We start from the raw sequence: 16264 nt of genomic DNA, 5'->3' as shown, positions 1-16264 counted from the left end.
GGTCATACCCCCCCCCCCCCCAGAGACCTCCTTACTCCAGCAATCCCACCTATCTATAGTTTCTACCACTTCCCAGGAGTCCATTCAAATTATTAATCCATTAAATGAATTAACGCATTGATGAAATTAGAGCCCCCGTGATCCAGTTGCTTTCCCAAAGCCCTACTTCTGGACATTTCTGCACTGCAGACTTACTCTTCAACACATGAGCTTTTGGGGGACATTTCATATCCAAACCATAACAGCTTGCTTTCATGTATGCTTGGGGTTTGAATTTTTACTACCTGAATATTCTTGGGTTGATAATGTTCTTGAGACATTTGAGAGAAGCAATTGCAAAGCTATTCTGGAGGAATGTTTTTGCCATCCAGGCTACATGGTATTCCCATAGATAGTATAATCCCAGTAAAGAAGAGCACACAATCCAAATAATAAATATATACAAAGGATATTTCACTATGAGCAAGTCAACAAACTCCAGCAGGGTTGAATCCCATCAGAACTCAAGCATTAGAATTATTAGGTGTAACCTTTAAGGCAAGTATGATTAAAATAAGAACTTAAAGAAAAACTGAAAATATTAGAAAAAACAATAATCAAAAAATTTTAAAGGATTAAGGAAACTAAAATTAGAATTTCTACAAATGAAATTTAGAAGCCAGCAAAGCAGACATGGCTAAATGGAGAATCAGATACCTGGAAAATGGATCTGAAGAAATTATCAAGAAGATAACATTGAAATACGATAAAATAGAATTTCTTCTACAAAGAATTAGCTCTGTTGCAGTTGGTAGGAATTGAAGATTTGTTGGGCCTAGAGTCAAGACCACTGTATATAAAACAATTTATTGTGTTTTTATTTTTCTCTCAAGATCCTAATAGCTTTTGTCATTTATTTTCTCTAAATGTGTGTGTGATATGAGATCAAACAATAAAAAACCTGGAGACTTAAAATCAGAAGGAACGACATATATCTTAAGTGTTCCATGAGGAGAGAATGGGGAAAAGGAAATACTTGATAATTTATTTTCTTAACGTGATAAGAGGTATAAATCTCCAACTTCAAGAATATACTGTGTTTCAAGAGGGAAGATAGCGAAACTGGAGAAGATATTAAAAGGTTGAGTGGACACTGTGCCTGCCTTCAGGTGGATGAGAATTTTTAAAAATCACGTTATAGTTGTATGTACTAGTCTTTGCTTTGTAACAAACTATTTCACTCAGTGGCTTAAAACAATTTATTATTTCTCATGATTTTATGAGTTGAGTGGATGATTTTATTGCTATTGTTATTTGTGTTCATGCCTCTGCATTATTCTAATGTGTTAGTTGAAGGTTTCGCTTGACTGGTATAGCTGGGTCTCGCTCTCTATGTGGTCTTTTATCTTGGACTTCTTCACAACCCAGTGGTCTTGGGGTAGGAGTGGAAGCTGTAAGGCCTCTTAAGGCTAAAGCTTAGAAATTATATTGTGTCACTTCTACCTGATTCTGTTGTTCAAAGTCAAAAGACCAGTCTCAATTCAGAGTTTGGGGAAATAGACTATCTCTTGATTACGGTGGTATAGAGATTTTGTGGTCATATATATTTTCAACATCAATGTAATTAGATGAATGCTGTGGTAAAGGTAAATAAAGGATGCTTTAGAGTAGTTGAAGCCTAATCAACTTCAGGGAAGAGTCAGGGCAGGATTCTTGGAGTGGGTAAAGCTTTAGGTAGCCCTTCAAAGAATAATGTTATGTGATGATACGGTTATAAAAAACAAAGACATTTTTCTTCACAAAATGTTTTAACAACTCAAACTCTGAGAACTTGCCATAAAGTCAAAACATTTTGTATTTTCTCTATCTGACCATAAACTCCTTTGAGGTAAAAAGCAATCTTTGACTCTTAGCCAAGGATATTCTGTGAATGTTGTTTGGGGTATGTTTATGAGCTAATATTCATTAGGCAGAAAAATCTGGTAGAGAATTTAAAATATTTAATCCTCATAATTTTCTTCTTGAAAAATCAAATTGACATTATTTAGTTGGAAGAAAGTTGCCAACTTTTATTAAAATTGTTAGATGCAAAAGTCACTCCATCTTAGTAATAGGTGAAGTAATCTTCTGACCTCAATTTGTGATATTATTTGTTGTAGAATCTGGTAATCTTGAAATACAGACCTTTTTTCAGTGAGCAATTTTACTGAACTATGAATGCAGTTTAATTAAGAAAGAGGTCAGAGTGGTAATGGTGGAGACACATCTGTGAATGTGTCACATCTGTAAATATGATACAGTTCATCAAAAAGATAGGTAGAGCAAATTTGTGTAAGAACATAATTATTGACTGAAGAAAAAAGCTGGGTTTCATAGAGTAGATAACAGTCGAGCAAAGCCTTGCAGAATTACTAAGAATTTCTTCTACAAAGAAGTAGGTCTGTGGCAGTTGGTAGGAATTAAAGATTTGTTGGGCCTAGAGTCAAGACCACTGCATACAAAACAATTTATTGTGTTTGTATTTTTCTCTCAAGATCCTAATAGCTTTTGTCATTTATTTTCTCTAATTATAAAAATAATGTGTGTGTGATATGAGATCAAACAATAAAAAAATTAAAAGAACTCACCTGTAATCCCATTATTTAGCAAAATAACAATAAATGTTTTGGGTCTTTCTACTGTTAACTTTTTAGGATTAATTCTGTCCCTCCTCTTTTTGTTTTACTGCAGTGTTAGCAATTCCTAATGGTAACCTTAGGTTGTTTTTTTGGTCCTTCCTTTGTACAGTGTGAAAAAGAGAGAGTATTAGAATAGCTGTAGTTATCAAGTGAAGCAATTTATATTTAATGATTCATTTAAGATCACAGAATGTGAATGGATTTGAAATTAGTAACTAAATCTTCAAATATTCAAATTGGACTTTTGGTTCATTTGTGCCTTCCCTTCTGAGAAAACTAAGCTTTTATTTACTAAGCTTTATATCCTAATGGCTCAGCTTTTATAGTCAAACTAAGCAAGATTATTAAATTTGAACAATATTTTGTTTATTTTCTCTGCACCAGGATAAAAATATTAGGAACTCTGCAGATCATTAGGATGTTGTTTTTTTGTTTGTTTTAATTTTTGAATCATGTAGGGTTTCTCAATCACATACTTATTTCCTAAGTCTGCTTTTTGAACCTGTTTCCAGAAAAGAGTCCCAAAATGTCTAAAGTAGCCTTGTATAATAACTGGCACACCAAGTAAGGCCTAGTTGGTATTATAGTAGTAAAGGGAAACAAGGGCTCTAAAGTTAGAAATAGAAGATTAAGGCCAGGAAATGACTCTGGCTGTTGCCTGTGGAACATTTTGGGCTTTGTTTCCATAAATGTAGTTTTGCTCTCAAGGAAACAGACTTGTAGCCAATTCTACCATGTAAGTTATTACTTTTATTTGGTATATTTAGAAGGACATGTTATTCCAATAGGATTTCTTTTGCACATGAAAAATAGGTGTGTTCTTGGAATTCTCTGAACCAGAAAAAGAATTTCTTGTTCTGTATCTTCACTACTAGTTTTTTCAATTATTGTTCTCCGTTTTCAAACCTGAAGTCTAGTAAGTGAATCAAGAGTTTATTTTGAAAGAGCTGCATGGAGTAGGGGATACTAATACTTGGATGCTTACTAATTGACAGGTACTGTGATATATGAGATTTAAATGAGATAATTCCTGTAAGAAACATATAATGCAGTTGCCTGAAATACATATAATTGGTACTGTGTTCAGTTGCATTTGCTACATACAGGATAGTTCTTGAGTGCACAATTTGAATAGTCCATGCTGTGAATTGTGCCTCCCAGAGTTGTGCTATATGGAAGTTCTGAGCCCCCATTATTATTCCTCCTATGCTTTATAAGCAGTAGGAGTAACAAGTAACTCATTTGCCAGGCTCTGTCCTTAAACACATTTATGTCATATGCATAGCATTTATGTCTGTGTTAAATTGTCTATTTTAGGTTTATTGTTTGTCTTCCCAATTCAGGACTTTCTTGAAAAACTCTTCTTTCCTTTTAATGTAGATTATGTGGAGATGAAAACAAATCTAAATGTGACCTTTTTAATAAAAACTTTGTGTTAACTGATTAAATCTCTGTGGAACTTGAAAAATATTATTTATGTATTGCAGCATGCTCTTTGGTCTTCTCCACTGGAGTTTTTTTCTTTTTCTAGCTCCATTTTCTTTTTGTGGTGCTGAAAAGTGAACCCAGGTTCTTATGCCCGAGGCAAGCACTCTACCACTGAACTACATCCCCACCCCACCAACACTCTCATTGTGAATGTTAAATCTTAATGACACTTGCTTAAAATGGGAAATGATGGTATTTTTGTTTTTAAATAAATTTAAAATCATTCAGATTTCTTTTGCTATAACTAAGCCAAGTTTTATATAATGTCCAGTATCATGCTTTGGCTTCTGTTCTTTGCATTTTATAAAGTTTATATAAAAATGTGTTTCATATGTATTCTATATCAGTCACTCTTCAAAGCTTTAAGGATTCAAAGATAACTTGAGGCTGGGTGCAGTTGCACATGCCTGTAATCCCAGAGGCTTGGGAGGCTGAGACAGGAGGATCACGAGTTCAAAGCCAGCCTCAGCAACAATGAAGTGCTAAGCATCTCAGTATGACCCTGTCTCTAAATAAAATACAAAATAGGGCTGGGGATGTGGCTCAGTGAACCAGTGCCCTTGAGTTCAATCCCTGGTACCAAAAAAAAAAAAAAAAGAAGAACAATCTCTGTGCAGTATAGAACATTCTCCAAAACAAGCAGCAATACTAGTAAATATGTGTGCTAATAATATGGTAGCCCTGAGAAAGAAGTGATTAAATTCTGTCTAGAGGGGTTAAGATCTCCCAGAGGAAGTAACAAAATTTAAGATTGATCTTAAAAAATACATAGGAGAAAGAGGGCTGGGCTGGGGTTGTGGCTCAGTGGTAGAGTGCTCGTCTAGCGCTTGTGAGACCCTGGGTTCGGTCCTCAGCACCACATGAAAATAGATGAATGAAGTAAGGATATTGTGTCCAACTACAACTAAAAAATAAACATTTAAAAAAAAAAAAAAGAGAGAGAGAAAGAGGGCTATCCAGAAAAGGGAACAGTCTATACATGAAATTTTTTTTCCTAGGAACATTTAGTAGTTTGATGTGATAGATAAATGACTGGAAAAGATAGGTTGGGCAAAGTTATGAAAAGACTAGTAGAATAAACTTATGAATTTGAGCTTTATCCTATGGGTTTTGAGGAGCTAAGGAAGGCTTTAAAAATAAGGCAGTGCTTGGTCAGAACTAAAATAACTTGAAAGATCGTATGAAAGAGTAAAGGGGAAGGAAGGCATGGAAACTACCAACTTAGCTTATACGAAGTGATAGGCTTTATACTAAGTTATTAGCTATGCACAGAGATAGAAGAAGAGGAAAATATATGAGCAAAGATCAGTAGGATTTATGAGTTGTTTGGGAATGAGGAGTCAAGGATGATTGTGATTCTTTGGGCAGGGAGTATATAGTAGTACAATCACTGACAAACAGAATGCAGGAAGAGGATGGGAGAGTGAGTTAAGGTTTGGACAAAATACATTTGTAATGTTTAGCTGATGCTCTCTGTCCAGTAGACAGTTGAGGAAGAAATTGTAGATAGATTTGGGACTGTTTGTATATCATTGGGAGTAGATGCAGTGGCATCTCTAAGGGGAGGTTAATTGCAAAGCCAAAGTCTTAGATAGGGATCTTTTATGGGGCAGATTATTTAAAAGAAAAACAACAGCTATATTCTCAGCTTTCTTCTTTTTTGGAAACCATATATTTTTTTTTAAATCAAACTTGGCGGAGGTGTTACTGGGGATTGAACTCAGGGATATTCCACCACTGAGCTACATCCCCAGCCCTATTTTGTATTTTATTTAGAGACAGAGTCTCACTGAGTTGCTTAGCTCTTTGCTTTTACTGAGGCTGGTTTTGAACTCAAGATCATTCTGCCTTAATTTCCCAAGCTGCTAGGATTACAGATGTGTTCCATCGCACCAGGCTAAATCAAGTTTTTAGTAAATGCAATCCTCTGAAGCATGCAATTCTATGAGCTTTAATTATAAGTATAAACTCTTAAATATACAGCACCACAGTCCAGATAGAAAATAATTTCATCACTCCAAAAAGTTCCTTTGTGCCCCCCCCCCCTTTTTTTTAAACTCTGCCCCCCAATTTCCAGTCCCTGGCAACCCTTCAAGGGAGGCTTGAAAACTAAACTACTCATTTCTGTCACTATAGTTAGGTCTTTTCTTGGATGCCATTTAACTGGAATCATTTAGTTTGCAGTCTTTTGTATCTGGCTGCTGCTACTTTTCTTCTTCTTCTTCTTCTGACACTAGGGATTAAACCCAGTATCATCATACATGTGAGCTACATCCCCAGCTCACCTTATTTATCTATTTATTTATTTATAGTATAAAAAATGTTGGATATAGTTGTACCATTTTCCATTCCCACCATAGTATGTGAGTTTTCCATATTACTTGCAGTTCTTATTATTGTCAAGTGTTTTTTGTTGTTTTGGTTTTTTGTTTGTTTTGGCCAATATTATAGAGGTATAGAGGCATCCTGTTGTGGTTTCAGTTCCTCTACTGGTTAATGATACTGAGTTTCTGTTCATGTGCTATTTGCCATCTTTACATATCTTTGGTGAAATGCTCATTTTAAAAATTGAGTTAGTTATTTTCTTACTATTGAGTTTTGAGAGTTCTCTGTATATTTTGGTATAAGTCCTTCATCAGATACATGATTTGCAAATATTTTCTCCAGCTCCGTGGCTTTTTATTCTCTTAGCTTTTTTGTTGTTGTGCTTGAGATGGAACCCAGGACTTCTACATGCTAGAAAAGCTCTCTACCACCAAACCTTGTCACCAGCCCTCATTCTAATAGTTTATTTTCTCAGTTTTTCCCTTGATGGTTCATACTTTTTGTGTTCTAAGAAATTTTTGAATCCCAAGATTACAAAGATTTCTTCTGTTTTCTACTTAAGTTTTATAGTTGTAGGCTATACTTGTATGTCATTCATTGAGTTTATTTTTACATATAATATGAAGTATTGGCTGAGATGTATCGTCTCACATATGGATATCAGGTTAAATGTTCCAGCACCGTTTGTTTTATTTGAGTAATTATCTTTGTCCATTGAGTTACCTTGCCAACTTTGTTGAAAATCATTTGATCATATATGTTTGTGTCTGTTTCTGGATTCTGTTTCATCTGTGTGTTTGCCCTTTCTCTAATACCATACCATCTTAATTACTTTATGTGAAACCGTATTTTAGAGATGATAGTTGTATATATCAGAAATGCTGTTGACAGAAGGAAAGAAAATGTCCGCCATCAGTTTTTGTAAATGAACTTTATTGTAGCACATCCACACTTGTTTATTTGTTGTTTATGACTTCTTTCATGTTTATAGTGTAAGGGACCGGCGAAACGTCAGAGGAAGAGACCACCAAGAGACTGTCTCATGCAACAGCAAAAGGGTTTATTGGGGTCCAGCATGCTGGGGCTCAGAGCTCACTTGAATAGAGCAAAGAGCCCTGAGAACAGCTTAAGCAGAGCTTATATACTTTCCTTGGAGAGGGCAGGGAGGGAAGTTCATTGATGGGTCAGGGCAAGTGGGCGGATTGCCTGCAACCGGGTGAGGGGATACATTCTGCAGTTTGGCAGTTGGGGACAGAACATTCTGGGAACAAGATTAGCAAACAGTTTTCAAGATTTCAACAGTGTTTTGTTAAGCATACAGAAAAACGGAGTGACAAGTACCTATTTTATTAACCTTTCAATAGCAGATTCGAGTAGTTGTAACAGACTACAGACACATGGACACGTGGCTTGCAACACTTATAAAAAACTGTTTTTGTTATTTTTGCAGTATTGAACTGGGTATTGAATGAACCCAAGTCCTTATATGTGCTAGGCAAGGGTTCTACCTCTCAGCTACCTCCCTAGCCCTTTTCATTTTGAAAGTGTCTTCCTTAGTTGCCCAGGCTGTCTTGGAACTTGGTATTCTGCCTCAGCCTGGGATTACAGATGTTTGGCTGAGTCTAAAATATTTATTATCTGGCTCTTTATAGGAGAAAATTTTCAACTCCTGATCTATACCATTAAAGACCAAAGTTTTTTTTTTTTTTTTTAATTTACTCTATTGATTTTGGCTTTATTGACTTTTTGTTCTGATGTCACCTCATTGTCACAAGACTTCTCTCAGGATTCCATATTCCTATTCCATGGCAAGGGGATGGTACCAGTCATGGTATGTTTTTCTTTTTTCCTTTGTGTTCCTGGAGCATGCTACGCAAGTGCTCTACTCCAGTCTTTATTCCCAGCCTTCATGCTTGGGAAAAAAAGTCTTCCAGAGACCACCCCAGACAACTTCTGTTTATCTCAGTGTCTGAAATTGTCTGATATAGTAAACCAGAGTTATAAGGGAGGCTTGAAAACTAAACTACTCAATTTTTCAGCCACACTAGCAGAAACAGGCAAATAAATAAATGAACTCTGTAAGTCCTACCAGTGATTCTCACACTTTATTGCACATAAAAAATCTCATAAGATGCTTTTTTAAAAATATAGCTATTAGTGGCCCATGCAGAGAGAGATTTTTTTAGGTAAAGTCAAGTGATTTGCGTTTTCAGAAAGTGCCAGAGATTATTTTGATGCCTGTGTGGAGCCTCTGAATAAAATACTATGTTGGCATTTTAGTTTGATTTTGATCTATGGCAGTATTTCTCAGTATATCAGAATCACGTGTGGTCTTAAAACGAATATACCTAGGCTGTCCATTATCTGATACTGATTTAGTTGTGGGGGTGGGATGTGGGGGACTAAGGTAGGAGCAGGTATTTGTAAATGTGTTATATAGTCAAATTAAAAATCATTAATTTAAGATTGTTTCCCAGAGTGAATTCCCTAGGTCAACAGCATCATCATTTCCTAGGAATTTTTTAGAAATGCAAAAATATATCAGGCCCTATCCCAGATTTACTAAATTGGAAACTCAACATGTTGAGGGATCAACATGATCATTGTTGAGGTATTGTATTTTACCTTATTATCTAAGGCTTTGGATAGGTTGCTATTTTTTTTTTTTTGTTGTTGTTGTTGTTGTAATGGACACAATACTGTTATTTTATTTATTAAGTTTTATATGGTGCTGAGGACCGAACCCAGTGCCTCCCACACCTGCAGGGCAAGTACTCTACCACTATGATGCCAGCTCCAAAAGGTTGGTATTTTTAAACAACTCCTTTTTTTAAAAAATTTATTTTTTAGTTGTAGGTGGGCACAATACCTTTATTTTATTTTTATGTGGTGCTGAGGATTGAACCCAGTGCCTCACTCATGCTAAGTGAGCACTCTACTTCTGAGCCACAACCCCAGCCCCTTAAACAACTCTTAAAAGTCAAGTTTTAGCTGGGCTCTGTGGCACTGGCCGTTAATAATCCAAGCAACTCCATAGACTGAGGCAGGAGAATTACAACTTTGAGGTCAGCCTCAGCAATTTAGTAAGCCTCTGTCTCAGAAAATAAAAAGAACTGGGATATAGCTCAGTGGTAAAGCAGCCCTGGGTTGAATCCCCAGTACCAAAAATAAATAAATAAATAAAATTTGTATGCATGCGTTACATTTTCCTAGCCTTTATGGAAAAGTTAAGGAAACATAAGATAATTGTTTGTAAAATTTTTAAAGTAGGGAAACATTAAAAATAAATATGTATAAACACAAAGATAACATATATATTATATATATATATATATATATATATATATATATATATAAATATATATGTATACTTTCACAGTAGGCATATTCTGTAATTGGTAAATATATTACAGTGGAGGCAGCCTATCCCACAGAACACTTGGGTTCACTTACCTCATACACCGAAAAGCAAAAGAGCACTTTGTAGCATGTGAAATAAATCTTTCTATTTTCCTTCTAGTTGTAATTATTAATTGCTTAAAGAGGGAGTCTGATATCTTCTCACTTTTTGTCTTCAGGAAGTTGTAACTCCTATGTTATTTCTTCTTACCCTTGGAAGCAGTTTAGGTTCAATTAAGCCCTGTTTTGTTTAGTCCAGGTGAAACACTATTTTACCATCTTCAAAAGAATCAGAGGCTTTTTGAAACTGAGTTCTGGTTTGTTTTTTAGGTGCTTTGAAAACTATTTAAAGCAGAACTGGAAAAAATTCAGCTTTTAGAAGTATAGAACCAGGTTTAACAAACAGTTAAAATTACTCAACCCACTTGTAGTTCCAGTAGCAATAACTTCCATCATAAAATGAAGTTCACAGAAAGAAAAGCTGTCATTGAAGCCAAAGATCTTTAATTCCACGACAAAAGTAGTTGAAATGCTAGAATTTTCTCAGGAAAATATATTCAAATAGTCTTAAAAACTGTTTCTCAATTAGGATTTATAGGCTAAGAAAATTGAAGTTTGTAGGATTACAAAAGCCCAAAGCATTAAAAGATGTTTGAACTGGATTCCTTGGTAGCCCAGATGTACCCAGATGTGAATTTTGCTTTTTAACTTTATTTTTGCTGAATAGTCTTTTTTTTTTTCCTTTAACAATCTCACAGCCAACCCATTTTAATTTTTCAGGATTTAGTCTTCAAAAGTCTTGGGCTTAGAAGTCAGCCTCTTCTTTCTTTCCTTCTAAATTCTTTTGTTAATTTTTCCAGTACTTCTTGAATAAACAATTAGTGACAATACTAGATTTTGTCATGTGTGGTTTTTATTAGTGTTGGGCAGTCATCACTTGATTTTGCACTTGTTTACTTCCTGTTGAGCAACTAAATAAACCATCATGACTCCATAAAAATACTTGATGTTGTTGAAAACAGTGCTTTTATTCTTCAGTACTTTTTTACACTCTTCTCCTCAGCTTTATTCGTGTGTTTAAGAACTTTAAGAACGTGTTCATATCAAAGAAGTCTCCTTCAGAAATATAGCAGATTTATTTATAGTAAAAGTCTTAAAAGTGCATGTGGAAATCGATTACCTTATAGGAATATTTCTGTTGATAAATTGGAAAAAAGCACATTTTTCTTTTTTTAAAATTTTTTTAGCTGTAGATGGATATAATATCTTTATTAATTTGTTTGTTTGTTTATTTATATATGGTGCTGAGGATCGAACCTAGTGCCTCACATATATGACGCAAGCACACTACCACTCAGCCACAGCCCCATTATTTTTTCTTTAGGTTAAAAGAAGCTGCTAAAGATATTCCTCTTAAAAACATCACTTCTCATTGGACAAATAAAATTAGAAATATTTTAATTGCCCTTATTTTAAGACAGTGTAAAAAACATTAATGACATTGGCAGGCTAATCCATAAATTTCTGGACAGTGGGCTCAATCAGTATACTTCTGCATGAAAACTGAATTAAGAGAGCAGCTGGAGTCCTTATTTGTAGATCTTGATTAATTCTATTTTTACAAAACATTGAGAAGCTATCTTTTCATTACAAGAAATGCTGATAATTTTCTTTAGAATGTGAAACCATTTTAATCTGTATTGACACCACTCTTTCTCACTTTGCTGATTTTTGACCTGTAGATTGTAGGGAATGGAAGTGAGCAACAGCTGCAAAAAGAGTTAGCAGATGTGCTGATGGATCCTCCCATGGATGACCAACCAGGGGACAAGGAACTTATGGAAAGGTCACAACTGGATGGTGAAGGAGATGGGCCTCTTTCTAATCAACTCTCAGCTTCTTCCACCATTAACCCCGTGCCATTAGTAGGGCTCCAGAAACCAGAGATGAGCCTGCCAGTGAAACCTGGACAAGGAGGTTAGGATTGCTGCATTGCTTGCGTAACTGAAGGTTATTGTTTTTAATATTTGAGTGTCTGCACTGTATTAGAACTTGTCTGAGTTCTCCAGAATCTCTAGATACTAGTTCTAGGGAGTTGCCGTTCTCATTCATTTTCTCTCTCTCTCTCTCTCTCACATACACACACACACACACACATATGTACATATATATATTTCTCATTTCCCTTTAAATATATTTAAGTTATATAGAAAGAAAAATAGTAATTAAATAAAACTGAGGTAGTCTTTTTTTAGAATGCTTGAAGATTTTTCCAGAAGAGAAGGAATTTGAATACAATATTGGAGTAATAGAGGGATTATGCTTGGTGAGTAGATGTTTGCTTCATGCCTGTATACTCTCTGAGAGTTGTCACCAAGTTGGAAAAGGGAGACTAGTACAAGAGACAGACATAGCAAGGAAGGAGGAAAAGGACAGTTAAGTTTTATTTGGAAAAGTAGGGTGTTAAAGCTAAATGTTATTGGGAAAGTGAAAGCAAGGAGATTAAGAGAACCTAATAAAGTGGCTAAGCTGTTGAAAGAAAGCTTTAGAACAGAGTAGATAAGTAAGACAAAGCAGAGGTATGATTTTTCAGAATGGTAAAATACTGCTGTGTATTTAACTTAAATGTAAGTAATAAAGTCAAAATTCAGAAGTGAATTTGATGTGAATCTGGATTGACTCCTAGAAGTACTACCTAAAAGTTTTGGTGTTATCATTAATTCTAGTGTGAGCTTTCTAGTTTTTGTGGACTTTCCTTTAGAGGTATGGCATTTTATCTCATTAGTATTTGATTCAGAACCTAAATGTTATTTGCAGATTTGTATTTGCTGTTTATATCAACAAAATGTCAAAATGAAAATAATCATCTTCTTATTCTTTTTTTCTTGCAGATTCTGAAGTGTCAAGTCCTTTCACACCAGTGGCTGATGAGGACAGTGTAGTTTTCAGTAAACTAACTTATTTAGGCTGTGCCTCAGTAAATGCTCCTAGGAGTGAAGTGGAAGCCTTGAGGATGATGTCCATCTTAAGAAGCCAGTGTCAGATTTCACTAGATGTAACCCTCTCAGTGCCTAATGTATCTGAAGGAACTGTGAGGTGAGACATGGCCTTTAAACTCTTTGTAGTATTCATATCAGTTCTCTGATGTTTTGTTTTACAAACAAGCAATAGTGAATAAAATACATTATTTTATTCATGTAGTGTTTAATTTATTTGGCACCAACATTATATTCCAAAGATTACGATCTTCATGAAAAATGGACACTCATTTGTATCAGTTTGTATACTGTCTCCATCCCAATCCTGTGTAGTACATTAGTGAAGTGAATTAAATAAGCCTTAAGAATATATTGACCATCAGAGTTTTCTTAACAAATTAATATATGTTTTCCTTGTCCCCCCAGGAAAGATACTAGTTTGACACATTGTTTCAAAATGGAATTTCATACTGATTTTGGAAATTAGAAAAAAATCTCTTGGTAAATATTAGCTATTCCGGTATAGCCCGTTCTTTTTTTTCCTTGCAGTCCAGGGCCTGAACATGGGGTGCTCTACCACTGTACTACATTCCCAGCCCTTTTTTATTTTTTATTTTGGGTGTAGGGTCTTGCTAACTTGCCCACACTGGTCTCAAACTTGTGATTCTTCTGCCTCAGCTCCTTAATTGCTGGGATTACAGGAGTGTTCTACTATATCAGGCAGTTTTTGTCTTTTAATGAGAAAAAGCACTAATAATAACAATAACTAACAGTAATTTCTGTTGGGCACATAAATGCTTTATAAATAATTTCCTTAGTATAAATTTCTCAAATATAGATTTATTGGGTCATTTTTATTGCTTTTGATATATTGCCAAATAGTTATCTAGAAATATTGATCCAGTTTATATTTCTGTAAGCAGTGAATTTGTGTCTTAGTACTTCAGAGGCATTTGGAGTTTTAATGGTAAAAGAATATAGCTTCATGTGGATAGTAGTCAGTCTGCATAATTTTCTCTGTGAGTAAAGAACAATTGCACAAAGATTCACAAATTCTAATTTTGTATTTGTTAAAAGAAGCTACTGATAAAATATTTGTTTTGCAAATGCCAGATGAAGCTTTATACTTTAATATTTTTTAATTCTATAAAAGCAATGAGAAAACTAATCTGTCTTGTCTCACATTTTCAGAGCTTTCATGAAAGTGTCTTCAAACCTGGGTTAGATCCCCTTTCCATTATGAACAGGGCCCTCTGTGGCCCTGCAGTGTTGACATTATATAATTCCCCCTGCCCGCCCCCCCAGTGCTTTTCACAATTGTGTCCTTAGTACCCTGAACATTGAATGGAATATTTTCGGTATCACACAAATACTTGATAAATTAATAGACTTGGGTGAATGGCGTCCTTTTTATTTTATTTGTTAGTTTTTTCAGGAGTTAGCATTTTATATAATCTCTCTCCCCGTATTTTCATTAATCAAAACATGCTTCACTCTTGAAAAAGACCTTAGTTTTTCTATTTTCTTAAATAATAATACATTTTAGGTAATTCTTTCAAATTATAATCAGAACACAACTTTACTGATCTACTTTATAGTCTAATTTACCAATGGACCTTGTCTCTATTTAGTTGCAGGCTACAGAAGAAACATGTGCTTATTGATATTATTTCAAACCTTTCTATTGGCCTCCCCAAGCCATGAGACTATTTAGTTTTTAGTAACATGGAACTATATAATTAATCACTGTAGTATTCTACATACAACTTATTTTCTAAAATTTAATAGGATTAACATACAAAAGTCCTGTATGATTATCTTGCTAGAAAGATGTCTTGAATCATAATATGAATATGTTGCAAATTGTTCATAATGCCTCTAATCTCTTTATGTCTTTTTTTCTGAACAGACTGTTAGATCCTCAGACAAACACTGAAATAGCAAACTACCCTATCTACAAAATCCTCTTTTGTGTCAGAGGGCATGATGGAACTCCTGAGAGTGACTGTTTTGCTTTCACAGAAAGTCATTATAATGCAGAGCTCTTCAGAATACATGTCTTTCGGTGTGAAATACAAGAAGCTGTAAGTCTTTTTTTTTTTTTTTTTTTAATTTTTTTGTTGTAGTTGACACAATACCTTTATTTAATTTACTTATTTTTATGTGGTGCTGAGGATCGAACCCAGGGCCTCACACGTGCTAGGCAGGTGCTCTACCCCTGAGCCACAACCCCATCCCAAGAAGCTGTAAGTCTTTAAGAGAAAATCATGAATATGAAACTTCACTATTTGCCTCTGTCACTGATAGTGACAGAGGAAATTGGTTAGCTGCTACTTGATTGGGTTAGATAGGCATCCTGGTGCCATCAGTGACATATTTGCAAACCATTTTTTAGACCTAAATTTATTAGAACTATTGAGGGTGTAACTTCATGGTAGAGCACTTCCATAATATGTCCAAGGCTCTGGGTTCAATTCCTAGTATGACAAAAAAAAAAAATTGTTAAAACTATTTTTTATGATAATATATGTGTTCAGATATCTTCTAACAGAAAGTGATTTATCACTTGGATTTCTAATTTTTTTCTCTTTTTTTAGGGAAAAAAATACTTTCTGGTGAGGTTTGGTATTTGCTTTTGAGGCCTAACAAATTAGATAATTTTCCAAAAGTATCTTATTAGTAGGGGGACGATGATTACCCCCCTTCAAAAGTTGATCACCTTCTAGCCTTAATCAAAACAGTGTCTCATGGTAACAGCGCATTTCTTAACATGTCTGGTTTCAGGTAAGCCGGATACTCTACAGTTTTGCTACTGCCTTCCGTCGTTCTGCCAAGCAAACCCCACTTTCAGCCACTGCTGCACCACAGACTCCTGACAGTGATATCTTTACCTTTTCTGTGTCTTTAGAAATAAAAGAAGATGATGGTAAAGGTTATTTTAGGTAGGGCACATTATTTTATTCATTTTATTGAGTTTGTATTAGCATGCTCTATTATATGTCATTCAAGGGAAAATCCAAGGCAGATCACATATACCTTTCATACCATAAAATTATTGCTTTTACAGGGAGGGTTTCTTTTTAAATGTAAATGGTTAAAAAAAAAAGAAAGAAATTTATAGAGGCAAAATTTGAAGAATTTTCAGGCAATTAAAAAAAATCCATGTGACCTCAAAGTAGCTAGCTGGCTGACTACTCTAAAAAATTATGACTAGCCAGGCACAGTGGCACACATCTATAATCACAGCAACTCAGGAGGCTGAGGCAGGAGGATCTTAAGTTCACAGTCACCATCAGCAACTTAGGAAGGCCCTAAGCAACTTTGCAAGACTCTGTCTCAAATAAAAAATAAAAAGGGCTAAGGATATGGTTAAGTGCCCCTAGGATCAGTCCCTCATACCAAAAAAAAAAAAAAAAG

General features: G+C 34.9%; 1 protein-coding gene across 8 annotated transcripts in view; it reads left to right on the top strand.

Moving 5' to 3' along the window:
• Positions 1-16264, top strand: part of Rabgap1 (RAB GTPase activating protein 1) — a 162373-nt gene that overhangs the window by 34500 nt on the left and 111609 nt on the right. For 5 of the 8 annotated variants that reach the window (XM_015497611.2, XM_048813108.1, XM_048813107.1 and 2 more), the window contains exons 3-6: positions 11612-11846; positions 12761-12965; positions 14757-14931; positions 15632-15789. In XM_015497611.2, the coding sequence (XP_015353097.1) occupies positions 11612-11846; positions 12761-12965; positions 14757-14931; positions 15632-15789 (773 nt within the window). Of the gene's footprint in view, positions 1-11611; positions 11880-12760; positions 12966-14756; positions 14932-15631; positions 15790-16264 lie in introns of those variants that run through there. The other 3 variants (XM_048813110.1, XM_048813111.1, XM_048813112.1) reach the window with 3 other exon arrangements.

This window comes from Marmota marmota, unplaced genomic scaffold (assembly GCF_001458135.2).
Source record: "Marmota marmota marmota unplaced genomic scaffold, marMar, whole genome shotgun sequence".
Lineage (NCBI taxonomy): Eukaryota > Metazoa > Chordata > Mammalia > Rodentia > Sciuridae > Marmota > Marmota marmota.
The sequence above is the reverse complement of the archived record's forward strand: the minus strand, read 5'-3'. Positions and strand labels throughout refer to the sequence as shown.